Source organism: Lissotriton vulgaris, chromosome 12 (genome assembly GCF_964263255.1).
Source record: "Lissotriton vulgaris chromosome 12, aLisVul1.2, whole genome shotgun sequence".
NCBI classification, from domain to species: domain Eukaryota; kingdom Metazoa; phylum Chordata; class Amphibia; order Caudata; family Salamandridae; genus Lissotriton; species Lissotriton vulgaris.
The window spans coordinates 429,731,407-429,747,432 of record NC_141700.1 but is presented as its reverse complement, the minus strand read 5'-3'; the positions used below and the strand labels follow the sequence as shown (position 1 = coordinate 429,747,432).

Sequence of the window (16,026 nt, the reverse complement as noted above, 5' to 3'; positions counted from 1 at the left end):
TACTACTACAGGTTCACAAGAGGAGTATACTATGGCTCTCAACAGCACTACGCGGCACTTGAGAACGGTCTTGGTGGACTCAGACTAAGCAAATCAACAGCTGCTTACCTCATGGTGAGACAGAGCCTGAAAAGAGCTTCAGTCTCCCTTTAGGTAATGCCACGGAAAGAAAAGCCCTCCTCATTTTCTTGCTAAAGGATGCCGACTACACCCATATTCCTGATCAGAGCAAAGTCAATCAACCAACGGAGTACTGAAATGTAAACATTTTTCACACTTATGTGGTTGATTAAGCCTGCTTGCATCAAGGTAAAAAGTGGAGACCGCATCTAGCATTAGGAAAGGAAGAGCAGCTTTTATATCTAAAGCAGAATCTGAAGAGAAATAGGAGCAGCACACGGTTTGTGGCTTGGAAAAGAGTTACTGCCCAAAGTTGTAGTCAATAACACTTCATTAGAGTGTCTTAAGTTCCATTTAAGGCAAATTTAGGCAAAAGGCCAATAATGGCTGGTATAGACCTGCTCCAACTTTCCAATATCTGTCCTTCTGTTTCTCCCTGTTTATTGAAGGACACAGGCTGCCTTAAGTGAGTGGAATGATCTAATAGCCACTGCAACCAGGCAGATCACCAGTAGCCAGAGGTAAACAGAGTGACTGTTAGACCTGTCACCCGTATTTTTGCCTTTACGTCCTGTTATTCTAATGTGAGTTGAACTTCGTTTTTGCTGATCTAGATGCTTTTGGCACTTTGCCACTGCTGTTCAGTGCCAAAGTGCAAGTGTTCCTTGCAAATTGTTGAGATGAACTTGTGATTCCATGATTTACTAGTCAGTCCCTAGTACAGTGCACTGTTTGCCCAGGGCCTGTAAATCAAATGCTGCTAGTGGGTCTGCAGCACTGATTGTGCCACCCACAAAATCAGCCTGTAAATGTAACTCAGACCTGCCAAGGCAGTGTCTGTGCGCAGTTTGGTACTGCCATGTCGAATTGGCAAGTGCAACCACTTGCCAGGCCCTAACCGTCCCTTTTCTTACATATGAGTCACCTCTAAGGTAGGCCCAAGGTACCCTGTGGGCAGGGTGCAGTGTAAGTGAAAGGTAGGACATGCCCTGATGTGTGTGGCATATCCCGATAGTGAAATACTGCAAATTTCGTTTTTCACTATTGTAAGGCTATCTGTCCCATAGGATATGATGGGGAGTTTGCTAACAACATCTTATAAGCATAACTGCTCATGGAACACGATTGAAAAATAAAGTTTAGTATGCCTGAACTCAGGATATAAAAATGCATATTTTAGTAAAGATTATTTTTATAATGTGTGTTTGGAAAAATCCCTTTTGGAAAGTAGGTATTTTCTTGCCTAACCATCTAGGATACCTCTGCTAAGTTGTGTATTGACTGTCGGGCTTTGGAGAGACAGGGGCTTGGATGTGCATTCTGTTCAGACAGCCACTTGGGTGGTTAGGTATGTCCTGTCTTTCCAGGGTGAATCAGGGCTGGTCTGACTAGACCTGGGCTGTATTTAGAGTAGGGGGAGGAGATATCTTTCACACCTGAATGGGCCTGGTCTGCCTTACACAATGCTGCCTCCACCTCCTGCCAGGAAGCTGCACCAGATAGGACATAACTTGTTCTGGCTGGGCAAAGGCACTCTGTCTCCAGAGAACAAATGATTTTGTGCTATAAAAAGTGGGGTCCAGACCCCTAAACTTAAGATTACTTTGGACTTCAAGTAGCTGCTAAAGAAGAGCTGGCTGAAAACTGGAGGAGGAGTACTGCCCCTTTGCTCTGTGCTGTCTGGGATTAGACTGCAGTAGCGGTTTCTGCCTAGGAGAGGAGCTGTGCGGATATCCTGCTACAGAAGTATGTCCAAGGGCTTGTAAGTGGAGCTTGCTCCTTGTTCATGAGGTCTCCGGAAAAGCAAAGACCTCACCATAATTCTGGGCACCATCTCTGGAACCGCTGGTTTTAGTCACTGCAGAAGAAAAAGGACAACCAACTAGGTCACCGAATCCGTCGCACGATTCCATGTCCTGAAGGCCCGCAGAAGGCAACGCTGCACTTCGTCCCGCATCCTTGGTCTCACCAACGTCATCTGAACGATCATCACCGAGTCGTTCCTTGCAATGCGTCCTTTGGGTAATGCACTTTGCACTGCCTCACCCTGCCTGGACGGCACAGACACAGTTGCTGCCCAACAGGTATATCGACTGGCTCCATCACCTGAACTGCAACCTGCCACCACTACCTGACCCTGAACCGTAAGCCTTGGGCTCACCGACACTATCTTGTCAACCGCCCCCAAGCCACTGCCTGCACCGCATCATGAGGGTACCACACCTTGCACCGCTTCCATTTGTTTGCAACGCAACAGCGAAGGTTGCCCTTGACAGACTCACCCCAATGTGTCAGACGCAACGAGAAAGGAACTGTTCACGAGTCCGCCATAGGTTTAGCTGGCCCGTACCAACGCGGTCGGATTGAACTGTTAGACTTTTGTTGTTTCAGCATCGTAGTAGCCCCAGATGGCGCTACAGACTGGGAAGAACTGTGTTTTCCAGCTATTTCTGCAATTAAAGGTTATCTTGCAAAGTAACAATCTTTACAGTATTGTATGTAGGATTTTTGTTGTATTTGGTCTTGTTTGGTTTAGATAAAGATTACTTATTTTTGTAAACTGGTGTGGTGTCCATTTATAGTGTTTTCATTGTATTACTGTTTGTGTTCACAAATGCTTTACACACTGCCTCTGAGATAAACCGGTCTGGTCGTGCCAAGCTACCAAGGGGTTGAGCAGGGGTTATTTTGTAAGTGTATCCTCCTTACCTTGACTAGGAAGAAGGGTCCCTACTTGGACAATGGTGCAAACCATTGCCAATTAGAGAACCTTCATTTCAAACAGTGACATTTGTTCTTGACTACAAACAAACAGTTAACAAAGTTACCTTAACATTTTTAATTTCACACTATCGAGAAAACAACTGGATTAAAGTACAAGGTAATAAAGAAAAAGTTACTGATTAACAAATTTTCCAGTTCACAGAAAGTGGAGGTGGGACGGTGGAAGAGGAATCATCGGTTGGATAGACTATCCTCCGGAAAGATAGCTAAGAAAGGTAAGTAATTTTTTCTTCTGATTGATACTTCTAACTGCACCTTGTGAATAGATACCATACCAGTATCTCCCAAGGTGGCAGGTCTCTTAAATGGCTCAGATCAAAACCTCCTGCAGGACCGAAATGAAAAAATACCTATCTAGACAGACTTGACTGTGGAGACATTAGTGCTTTGTGAGCCTGTGTACCGTCATCCACGTATCCACCCAACAGATCTCCAGGACAAGCACTTTCCATGCTAATGCAGTGGAAGAAGCTTTGGCCCTGATCGAATTAGCCCACAACTCCTTCAGGGGGTGGATTTTTACCAATGCGCATCAGAATTTCATGTAAGAAACAATCCATTAGGAGATGGTCCATTTTGTGCACTGCCTTCCCCTTCTTTGCCTTGGAAATGTCTCCAAAGAGCTGATCGTCCACTCAATGGTCCATGGTCCGATCGATAAAGAAACTTAGCACTCTTTTAGGAGTTGCTCTTCCTACTTAGAATGATGAGGCGGAGTAAAGAATGCCAGAAGGGTAATAACCTGGCTGACATGAAAAAAATTAACCACTTTCTGTAGAAATGAAGACCGGGTCCTCAAAAATAACTAATCTGGGAAGAAGGTGGTATAAGGTGGATTGATAGAAAGAGCCTGAAGCTCATTCATGTCTTGCCAATGTTAAGGTGATGCGAACAACTGTTTTCAAGGTCAAATGCTTAACGGGACAACCGTGCTGAGGCTCCAAAGTGGTGCATATCAAGAAGGTGAAGACTTAGTTTAAGTCCCAATGAGGCATCAGAAAGGAAGGTTGATCTGGAAACCGCAAGAAAGCCAAAAGAGCTGATAAATAGCTATTAATTGTGCACAAAACAAGACTTTTCAGGGCTAGGATCAGACAAGCAATTAAATCATCAACTTTGCTTCAATTGGGTCAACTTAGGTGCTGCACTGATCCACAAATTTTTCCCAACGAGTGGCATACACTGTTTTTGTGGAGGGTTACCTCACCGCCAAGATGACATCAAGGATCACAGGGTGCCAGAGGTCAACTGTCATTGATCAATCAATAAAATAATTTATTTGCATTTGATATATGCCTAAAAGTACAGAATAACATTTTTCTAGTGCCATTTGATCGAAAAAGGGATCTAAAATCTGTCACTGATCAATCTCCAAGCATGGATGGAGATGCACATTTTGCAGGTGCGGATACAAGACCCTGCTCTGCTGCTACAACAGAAGATCTTTCCGAAGTGGCAGCTTGATCAGAGGACAGATTCTCATGCCCAGGAGTTCTAGATGCAGTAGTGGCTCGTGGAGGGAGTGCCATGGGGCGGTGAGGTGGGGTGGGGGAGGGGCAGGGTGGGGGGGTAGTAAACTCCGGCTCACAGCTGACCGGAGTAATGTAAAGAAATAAATCTAATTTCATTGTGCACGCTGAAAACCATTTGGCATTTCAGCGAGCTCAATGAAATTTGTTTTATTTCTTTACATTACTCCAGTTGACCGTGAGCCGGAGTTTACTACCCCCCACCCTGCCCCTCCGCCGCCCCGCGGTACTCCCTCCATGAGCCGCTACTGTCTAGGTACCACACTCTTCTGGCCTAAATTGGTGCCACTAGAAAGACTGGCCATTCTTGTTCATCTTCGGCACTCGGGCAGGAGACAGTAAAAGAAAAGCATGCAGGAGTACTGAACTACACTCTAGATTGAAGGCAGAGAGAGACGATTTGGAAACTCCAGCACACAAGTGCCAACATTAAGCATTCTCAGTGGTGCGTTAACAATTGCTTCAACCAAACCTTGTTTGGGTTTAATTCCATCCCTGTCCTTGATGTGACCAAGATACACAACTTCACTTTGAGCAAATTTACATTTATGGAGTTCAACTGTTTAGCCATTTGTTTTCAGAATCTAAAAAACTTGCCCTAATCGTGCATCATGTTCCGCTCTGTTAATACCCATGACCAAAATATTAGCTTGGAAACATTTTACACCAACCACACCTTCAAAGATATTAGACATTATTCTTTGAATGAGGACAGCGGCAGACGCTATACCCGGGTGCAACGGTAACAACCAAAGGGTTTTATGAATGTGGTATATTTCTTGCTATCCTCATGCAGAGGTACTTGGCAGTATGACTATTGTAAGTCGATGGTTGAGAACCAATGCATGCTTTTAGTGACATTAAACATCTCGTTAATGTGAGGCAGTGGAAACTGATCAACATGTATTTTTCTATTGAGATTTGAGGTTGATACAGAGTCTGACCTTACCATTAAGGTGCATAACCACCACCAATGGAGAAACCCATTCACTAGACTCCCCCGTCTCAATGATGCTATCAACGACTAATTTTTTAAGTTAATTTTGTTGTTCATCTCGATTGGAAATTGGAAGGTGTCTAACCTTGGGTATGCAAGGTGTTACATTGTGTTTCATTTTTTATTCTATGTTCAAAGTTGTTTAAAAAACCCACAGTGCCAGAAAATACTTCAGGATATTCTTAATGAATGCCTGAGTTACTTTTGTCTAGATCATTAATTGAAAGAACTGGGTCTGCACAATTTGGATTAAGAATGAAACCAGTTCAGCCTGATCACTCCAACCAAGACAAAAAGGTCCATTCTTTTCTACAATAGTTTGCACATTGCTTTCCTGTTTTTTAATTTGAATTCGAGATCACAAGTTCCAGTGAAGTCAATGCTGTCACCAGTGAAGCTTTTTGCAATTGTGTTGGATTTATCAAGACTTGCGTCTAGTTTCTCTACAAAATGCTGTTTCCAGATATCTTTCTTAACAAAGCTAAAGGGTGACCCTGTGTCAGCGACAACATTCATCATTACACCATCAATGTTTACCTCACACATGGATTTCTTGCCCTAATAACATTTACATTTAAAATATCATAATCTATGCAAAATACGGAATTGACATTTAAGGAATCAGAATCAGCTGAGTCATCTGAGTTTTTAGCCCTATTTCCGTGTACATGCTGTACTAAACTCCCACGTTTTTTATTTTTCTTCCTATAAACTTTCGCAAAGTGCCCCACCATACCACATGAAGCACATTTTTGGTATTTAGCTGGACATTTCTTAAAATTGGCTAGATGGCCCTTAGAGCTACAACAATAGCATTTTATAGCTGACTTATAGTGACCAACCAGTTTTCCTGTGCTCTTCTTTTCATCAATAGGATTTTTCTTAAGGTTAACTTCAGAACTACTACTGGTCTTGTTACCTTGCCTACTGTAATTGGTAGAATTGCTCTTATGAATGAGTTTAATTTCATGTTTCATTTCATCAAATTGATCTAATACAGCTGTAGCATATGTCCCTGTGAGTTCTGCCTTATTGACCAAAGCAACTACCTCTTTGAGCAGGAAGTCACTGTTGATCCATAGTTTATCCTGAATGTTACGATTGCTAGTATGCATAATGATTTGATCACCGATAAATTCTTCCTTAGATTATCAAATCCACGAGTTAACGCCAAAGTACTTAATGCAGATAAATATTTGTCAATATTTTCCATTCTCCCTTGTTTGCATTGGTAAAGTAAAACAAAATCTGCCAACTGCTACACAAACATTTGGTGAAAAATGTGCATTCAGATCCTCCGAGGTGTGTTTAAAGACATCTCCTTCATGTTGTTTTTTCTCAATTTGATTATATGTTTTTAAACCACCCGGCCCTAAGCAATACAGCAACACTTTTTCTTAACTTTTGAGGTGTGAAATCATCAACATCAAAGGTTTCAATGTAGTTGCAAAAATATTCTTTCCATTTCTTCCATGGCATGCATGGTTCACTCTTACATGGAAGGAAAGGTTGAGGATTTGACAAGATTATTAAATTCACAGCACACAAGGTACTTTCATGCACAGCATATGCTAAATGAATGAAAACCGTAAAATAGCCAAACTTGTGATCAGCAGTTACACAGCTATAGAATTCAAGTAATGCGTATTATTTTAATTCTGCACCACTAAATACAAGTTTCCTGCAAGCAAAAAAAGGGTCTCTTCTCAGTTTCAATATTCAATATTGTGCTGTACTGTACTGTATCGTAGAATAAAAGTATCCCAGTTGTTTATAAAATGAAGTCCACCAGAAATTCTTTTAATATTTTTCAATGGATGTGGAAAGTTAGGTTGATGAACACCTTAACATTCTAGTGAAAATTACTGATGGCTTTTGCTGGTGTAAACTTAAAATAGATTTCTGCACTTACTATGAAAAGGCGTTATCATCAAACGATTAATTGCAGTCCTGCCAAGCGTCACGCATCAGGTGTGATGCTCACGCATTTCAGTGCAGTGTTCCGTATCACCGCACTCTAAATGTATTGTCACGCATTTTGCCACCTCTGCCAGGCACGCCACCAGCAGCGAGAGACGTGCTTGCCAGCTGAGTCCCTAAATAGTTAACCGATTATGCTCTCAGCTCTGTGGAGTGGCTCAGAAAGCGCTACAATGTATCTCTGCACAGTGCACTCTGACTCTGCCCAGGCAGCTCAGCTGCCTGCTGTGTTGCCTGGATACATGATGCGGCAATAGTGGCTGCGGCGCCAGCTCGGCGCCTGGCTTACTCTCATCACACTGTGCTCCAATTAGAGGGGGGAGGGGCTGCCCTCTCAGCAGTCGATACTGCTGTCAATCACCGTGGGACCATGGGGGACCGGGAATAATAATTCGGATGTGTCTGCAGGTAGAGTGCTCACGTCCGGGAAGAAGAGGAAGTAGGCAGAAGCGGTGGGGGAATCCAAGTCAGTGAGTGCAAGGCAGCACCGAATTGAGCGAGCTCACTCATGGCAAGAGGGGTCATGAATAATCAATTGGATTGCGGCAGGCGGCCGGCTGCGCCACGTACAACACTGCAGGCTGCGCCACCTTGAATGACATGGGGCAGCTGAGCCGCCAACAGTCAGCTCTGGCCACCAGGACTGTAAGCGGCTGCGCCAGGGGGGCCGAGGGGCGTCGAGACTAGTACACTGGCGTAACAAACCTTAAGGGGGCCTCCCTGCAAGGCAGTTCGGGGGCCCCCTCATTACATACGGTTTGAGCTTTCGCATATCCCTTTGTGGGGGATTGCGTGTAGTTTTGTCATTGCTGGTTTATACCGTATGAGCTAGTGTCATTAGCTAACAATATGTGTAGAAATGCTCACAATAATTGATGTCTGTCTCTATTTGTAACTAAAAAATATCACAATGCCTTCTCTAAGATCGCTTACAAACAATTAAGGGCATATGTAAACAGTGCGTCCTGAGCACACATTCCTTCTCGCATTTTTGCCGGACCTAACGTTTCCCGTACCTGGATTCTGACACAGGGGGAGTACATCTCCAGAATCACTTAATGTGATTTTAGCTCACTTGTTTGGTATTCATAACTTTATAGGAATGTGTAATCTGTTTGTTTGTGAGCTGCTTATTTGCTGCACCTTTGCTGTTTGGAGTAATCAGACAGCTTGGGGTACTTGCCTTTGTTCTGTTTGATATCAATTTGAGCACATACTAACATATTTGTTTAGTATTATATACTTGTTGAGTTTTCTCATATACCTTTGCGGTGATTGCTTGTAGTTTTGTCACTCACTGCTGACTTATTATCGTATGAGCTAGTGTCATTGGATAACAATATTTAAAGAAATGCTCACAATCATTGAGGCCTAGCTGTCTCTATTTGTAACCACAAAATATCACAATGCCTTCGATTGCTTAAAGACGATCACTTACAGGCTAAGTTGTTTTATCTGCTTCATGCTGAAAATGGGTCCACCCTCCATAATTAAATCTGGGTAATGGAAGTGCTGTTTGAATTGTATTTCTTCTTTTATTCCTCTATATTTTTTTTCCCATATCGGCGGGCTCCTTGCGCACTTTGCTCATACCGTTGTGATTCACTCTGCACTTATTGCAGGATTGCTACCAGCCAGGCATCATACTGACAGATTCCCTTAAGGGCTCACCTTTGTGTATCGTAATTTGCCGGTCTTTCCTCTTGGTGGACTATAAGGTGTTCTCTGCCTATACGTTTATAGTAGTATAATTTGTCTGCATTAAAGCGGTATCTTCATGATTACGTTTTAACAAATGAATAGCTCCCTGGCAACATGACCATCATATTTGGAATAATTCTTCACCCCCTGCTCATCCCGGGCCGATGAAGACACCCTAGGCAAATTATGAATGGGGTTAAAATGGACAGGGATAGGCCAGTAGGGTCGACCTCTCCCAGTGAATCGTGCTTTAAGACTCTGCAGAGGCCCAGAAAAATAACCTGGGGTTAAAACAAGTTGGCAGTGGGGCTGAATTCTATGTGTGTCCAGGAGCTTTCATGCATCAAGAAAAAAGGTCAAGGTAACTTTGGTGAATAATGGAGTGCTGGAGCGAGATCAGAGTTCTGTCTTGTGACAGTTTCTGCTATAGAACATGAACCATGTATATTCGCCAAGCTATTTTAGAGGATTAGCTGTGAGTTACTCCTTTTAATAGGTTAGTGCTGTTCCATTTCTGGAGCTTTGCTGCAGTTTTAAGATCTTCTTAGACTTTCTTGTTGCTCAAATGAGTGCAATTTCTGATAGTTCTATGTTTGCCTCGTCTTCATTGTCTAATTTTGCTCACGAGAAAGTGTCACTCATAGTCGCTAAAATGTCACTCATAATTACTCTGAAATTATGAAACTGTCACACAGTAATCTGAAACCTTGGCAGCTATGTAATTGTAAACGGAATTAAGGAATTTTAATGGGGTACTGCACACACCGAATTCTGATTTTGTTTCCTTTACACCGGTGAAAGGCACACACAGTCAATGCAACGCTCACTAGGTGTGCATCAAAATGCCGGCCAAAGTCAGTTTACGCGAGCCTTCCACAGTCGATGGGCACACACTGAGCAGCAAATGCGTGGACAGGCTTCCGTTGATGATGTATGGAATCCAATGTCATTACTTTACTCAAGCTTTCGCTGTGAGAACATCCATACGAATCTCTCTCAGCCCGCCTGCACTCAACACAGTAGTTACCCTTCACAATGGTGCCGCGTGCATTAACATTGCAGTTACACTTCAAAACGGTGTTGGTCAATTTCTCAATGCACAAGACGTCGCCTATAGCTCTTCACAAAGTACAATATAGTAGATCACGTCAGTTCTGCATCTTAATTTTCTCCGTCCATGGTAGTGTTCTGATACAAATTCTTTAATGGATATTAGTCAACATCGTAAGGGGCTAGACATCATCTTCGATGTTCGCCACATTGAAGAAATGGAGTTGACGTTTGGAATAGTATGAAGAGGTAAGTTTATTCCGACAAGCCCCTCACACGTCTTATACAAATGTTGGCTTCCAAGTTACTGCCACACACCTAACAAGTAACGGACAGCAATGGAATGTAGGGGTATGGGGTGACAGGCGGTACAAATGGGAAAAGAGGAATGTGGTTACATCATGGAGTTATGTTGTGTGCAAAGTTGTGCTACGCGCTACATAATGAGGTTATACCGCGTGCCACATTGTGCCACGCGCTGACCTACCTCATTTCAACAGGTGCACTGGTTAAAATGTTTGCAAATCCTCCCTTCACTGTAGCATAGGAGTATCTTCCTTGTCAAAATTGTTGACGAAGGGAGGCTAGCTTCTAAGTAGAGTGCTACTTGCAGAAGTACTTCACAGAGCTGTTCAGGGCAACAGAAGGGAGAGAAGACAGCGGTCATAGTGAAGGGAACACCAGCTTACTGTGCCACCTAGAGCTTAGTGGTGCTGCTAGGAGGGTGTGCAGAGTACAGCAACCATAGGCAGATAAGGTGGTACCAGGAAACCCTCATCTTGTGTGCCAGTTCCCCGCAGACAAGAAGAAAGGGTATTTCTACTCAAAAATGTATAAGAGAAGAAGTGTTGTCGGACAACACACTGTGATTGTAGACGGTGCAGAGTATCAGAGATACAAGATTACAAGGAGTGCAGCAAATGAGTATCGATATGTGCAGCAAATGTGAAGTTTGAGGGGTGTAGTTAAGCTTAGCTGAGTTCTGAGAGGAGAGGGTCTGCATGTGTGTTGATTGGCAAACGTTTAGTGAATTTGAAATGCACCCGAATATGCCAAGAGCGTTTTCTTGCTACTTCAGATTAATCACGCACATATTGTACCAAGACTGCAACCCCAACAAAGAATTCACCATCCCCTGCTGGCTGCTAAGACATTGCGATTATCATCTTCCACAGCACTGTGGCTATGAGGACAGACCCTATCTTCTCCTACAGTTTTCTCTCCCTCCAGCATAGACTCATGTTGCACTGCTATAAAGCGGTCTTGATAGGGCAGGATGCTTGGCTGACTACGGTGCCTCATGCCTGCTCAGACACTCACCAGTGCTCACACTGTGCCCTGGAAAGCCACTGTACACCCAAATGGCCCCTGACCTGTGGACGCCACAGAAGAGGCTGAGAAGCACAGGATGGCTGCATTTCAGAGGCCAATTTTCCATGCCACACAAGTGGAATCTACGTTTTGGGTAATTCTGACTGCTAAACACACTTATGCTTCCTTCCTGACACAGATGGTTTGGTCACAGCACTAAGCAAACATATCTTTTACCCTAAACATAAAAGTTGGCCTTAACATTAAGGCTTAATATGAAGAATTAATTTACCAGCTCCTATCTTTTTAAGTGGAAAATTAATTACTGTGAGTATCATACGAACTCCATCAAACCGTTCAAGTCAAACATCACATGTAGCTTGAATGGTTTCCAAAGTAGAACGAAACACAATTTGGGTGTCAGTTAGTTTGTTATCACAATATGGTCAAATGGAACTCTTCACCATAATTAAAAGCTGTTTACATGAACCCAGAGACCAAAGAACACGTACTCCTTTTGGACAACTATAAATTACATTGAAGTGATGGTCCTTTTTTACCGGTTTCTCTCGAAATGGACTCCTTCATACGATTCTGCAAACTCAGTTTTTAATGTGTGTAATACATAATTTGTTAAAGAGAATCAAAGTTCAAAACCTAGATCTTGCACTATCTCATGAGTGTTACCACAAGTATTGTAGTTTTGGCTTCACAGAGATGAGGACTGGCGAAGAGAGAATTTCATACCTGGGGATCTAATAACTTCCTTTGTGTCAGGGAAGTTTGTATCTTCAGCACCCATTTAACCTACATTAATTGTTGAACACTTATAGCTGACATAAAAAAGAGTTGAGTTTGGCTAAGTAATTGCCACTGCTTGCCCTAAGGTAATTGGTTTCGGCATTTCAGCACACTCTCCCTAGGCATGGGGACCCTGTGCCGTGGGGCCAGAGGTAAAGAATAGGGAAGGACATGCGAGGAGCAGCCTTTTATGATACATGTATCAAGTGCACAATGTTGCAAGCTCTACTCTATGTTGGGGTAGCTACCTTAAATTGTTTTGGAGCTCACTGAAATGTGTTTTTCACACTTTGTGTCAACTGCAAATAAGTTGTCATTATTAAGCAATTATCAATTCAAAATTGACCGGAATGCAAAATGAATGATTGCACAATGCACAAGTGACCTGATCCAAATGTAACAGACCCTTCAATCAGGAAAAAATTGACGAGTGCTCACGAGACCAAGCCAGTGGTTAGGCATTTATACAACTAAGCCTAACAGATGCTTTGGTTACAGCATTAAGCAAATGTGTCCCTTTTACCTTAATATTAAGGCTTCATTGACCAGCCCCAAGCACAGGGAATCGAGTACTATAAAATGCTGATTTAAGTTAATAATCTAGGTAACAAATAAATGTTAGGGTCCTTCAGCAACAAGGTTATATTAAATATTTAGGGCTAGAATTTATCAGTGATCTAATTATCACCATACAATCCAACGAAAAATCCATATCGATTAAAATGAATTTGCTGTTTGATGGGTGGTCCCCCAAATTCCTATCGTGGTGGGGTAGTGCGGAGACTCTGAAAGTGATGCGAGTCCACAAATTGCCATCCTTCTTTAATAATAATCATGGAAAAATAAAAATCAGTTTTTGGATAGCAGTTTAAATGTTCTTATGGATAAGAAGCAGTGCATTATGTGGACTGCAGTAGGAATACTTAAGTAAGTTTATAACCTGGTTAACAGCATGAGAGAAGTGCCAGGACTGGTTAAGGGAGTTGGCTGGGGCCAGGACGTCACAGAAAAGAGAACCAGAGAGAGGAGGACAGCTGCTGCACGGTAAGTATCTTCTAATTTAATTTATTTAATGTCATTTCCCCGAAACCCCCCCCCACCCCCGCCCGCCACTTGCAGTAGTTGCCAGCCGCCACTGTTACAAATTGGGGGCCGATTACAATGTCGTTCGGAAAGGCTCCTAATGCATTTGGTTGGTTAGACTCCGATTCAGAGGCCTTGTATCCGACCAACGCGGAAACATTCCCTACCGACTAATTACAATGGTTGGAAACCGTTTGGACAGTCCGACTTGGTTCCAACTCGTTTCTGAATGGCATTCTGAGACACCGAGTCTGTCGGAGCAGACTCTTACATCTCTACAGGCCGCAATTCCGACCGAGTGGCTACAATGTCTGATTTGGACAGCCTTTCTTAATCGGTCAGTCCGACATGGATCAGCTGTCGGAAATGAAACTTTGGGAGACTGCAGCAGGCCCCCCTTCACCCAGAGTCATCCGGTTGGGGACTAAGGGTGTACCCATGGGTCCCCTCTTGTCAACCATGAACAGTGTGGCAGGCACCACGTTTTCCGTGCCACCCCTATTTTCCTGTGGGAGCCTGTATTGTCGGTCTGAATACAGGCTCCCATTGAAGTCAATAGGAGTCTGACCGAACAGTGTTCGGAAGCATCGTAATTGGTCGGTGGGACTACCCAAACCAGAGTCGGTCGCAAACCATTCCGAAATGGAGTCGGTCGGAATGCTTTCCGACCAACATCGTAATGAGGCCCTCAGTGTTTTTCCATAGAAAAAAGGGTAATGTAGTTTAAGATTTAACACTTGACTCTTCGTAAACTCCATCTGCATCATGCAGTCCTGCCACATTAATTTTGTCCTATTTTATCAACTATAACATTTAACAAACATTTATTAAAAAATCTATTCATTCTGGTATGATCTCACATCAAAAACAAGTATTTGTAATGGCACCGATTTTGTTTTGGTCAACAGATTAAATGTTTACCCTGTCGAAAAGTGCAAACAGCTCCCGGAGGATGTCAGAAATTGGCAGCTTCAAGTGTTGTGCAAACTCTTCTATTCCAATTCTCCCACCTTTAGAGGCGTCGGCAATTTCAGAAAAAGCATCCAGTTGTGTTCGAACATTATCCCATTTCAGACTGCAGAGTGAGAAAAAAAAACATATTTTACACACAGATAAAACCATATTATCCAGCAGAAAAGAACATGAAAAAAACAATGCAGTAGAAAGCCAATGGCTTCTGTGTTCTTGTTCGTCTAACATACAGGTAGGTGTGACCGCTACCAGCAAAATAACTTTTGTTGCAATAATTTCAAGAGTTAAACAATATAGTGCTCCCTGGGGAACATGGAAGGTTTGGAAGAAAATTTCACTGAGGAGCTCCTGGAAGTAATGCACAGCATATTACTTTTTTTCTATCCCCTTTCCTCTCAGACTACTCATTCAAAATATGGAACTCTTTACATCCCATCTGAATGGTTTGATGCACAGGCCTTCCTCACAACAAGGGTTGAAAGGGTAAATTCTTTAATTTCTCGTGGCGACTCAATTTATAGCAGACCAATGAGATCACATATGGAGTGATATGAGGAAGCTATGTCCCATTGTACAGCATGCAGCTCAAGCAAATTGAGATCAAGAGGTCTGCCTTCAGGTGGAATGTAAGTGAGTAGCAGGTTTGAAAGACTGAAGAGGCAGGCTATCAAGATTTAGCAAAGCCCTAACCTCAGATCGTATGAACATACTAACTGCCTGATAGGAGGGAGAGTTGTTGCTGCAGAGACCTATAAATATACTAGAATAAATGAAGCAAGATGGCAAAAAGTAATATGTTCATCTCCTATGGATCATTCTGGAATGAGATGGGCGCTGAACTAGAAGCCATGTGGGTGTACTATAAAGATTAGTCTGGTCCTGGATCGGTCTTCTACCCATGTCTGGTCGACTGATGGCTAACCTGGTACTAGTGGCGTATGTAGGGGTTTCCTGTGTTTTGTTCCAGATGAACCCTGCTGTACCAGTTGGACCGTGGCTAGGATTCCAATCCAACAGAAACCTGCTGCCCCGTAGAACCTTCTACCTGTCCTTCAGCAAAGATTTTCAGCTGTGCCTCATGGCCGTCTCCGTTGCATGCCCACTTTTGGTCATCTGGTGTTCGGAGACTGAATTTCTGGTGATTTTTGGGGCAGGAAGGCATGGGGAGGGCTTTTTTATCCCAGGCCTTGAGTGATGTTGGTCGTTTCTGAAAGCTATACAACCTATACATTTTTATCTGAGCTGCCCTGACACTCTTGTCCCTCCTTTCATGCTGATGTCAGATTCCCTCCAGGCATACATCTAATTTCTCAGAATTAGGACGGTTAGTTCACTAGCTCTCTTTGACATTATGGGACAAAACTTGATGGGAGGCTGTCAATGTGGCCTTCTGTGCAGGCCCTTGCCATTTCCTCATAACTTGGTGCTGTGGGAAGGGGGTGTCATGCTAGTGGCAACTCTGTGCCTGAACCATTTTGCTGCTGATACATGCTCTTTCTGCACACTTTGTCAGCAGTCCCTTATCGATCGGTTCAAAGGGGTAGCGCTGAGTGAGCCAGTCCAGCATAGATTCTTGACATGCAGTCCGGTGTTCCATTGGTGAGCGCCCCTCCAATTTTCATCTGGCCTTTTTCCTGTGCTGGCAGATACTAAAGCCTTTAAGTGAGTTATGGGTGCCAGAACATCACTGGAGCAATG

General features: G+C 43.2%; 1 protein-coding gene across 2 annotated transcripts in view; it reads right to left on the bottom strand.

Annotated features, from left to right (window-relative positions):
* The window catches only part of LPCAT2 (lysophosphatidylcholine acyltransferase 2), a 241,330-nt gene that overhangs the window by 19,875 nt on the left and 205,429 nt on the right, over positions 1–16,026 (bottom strand). For both annotated transcript variants that reach the window (XM_086945191.1, XM_086945192.1), the window contains exon 11: positions 14,278–14,431. In XM_086945191.1, coding sequence (XP_086801317.1) covers positions 14,278–14,431 — 154 coding nt within the window. The remainder of the gene's footprint in view (positions 1–14,277; positions 14,432–16,026) is intronic.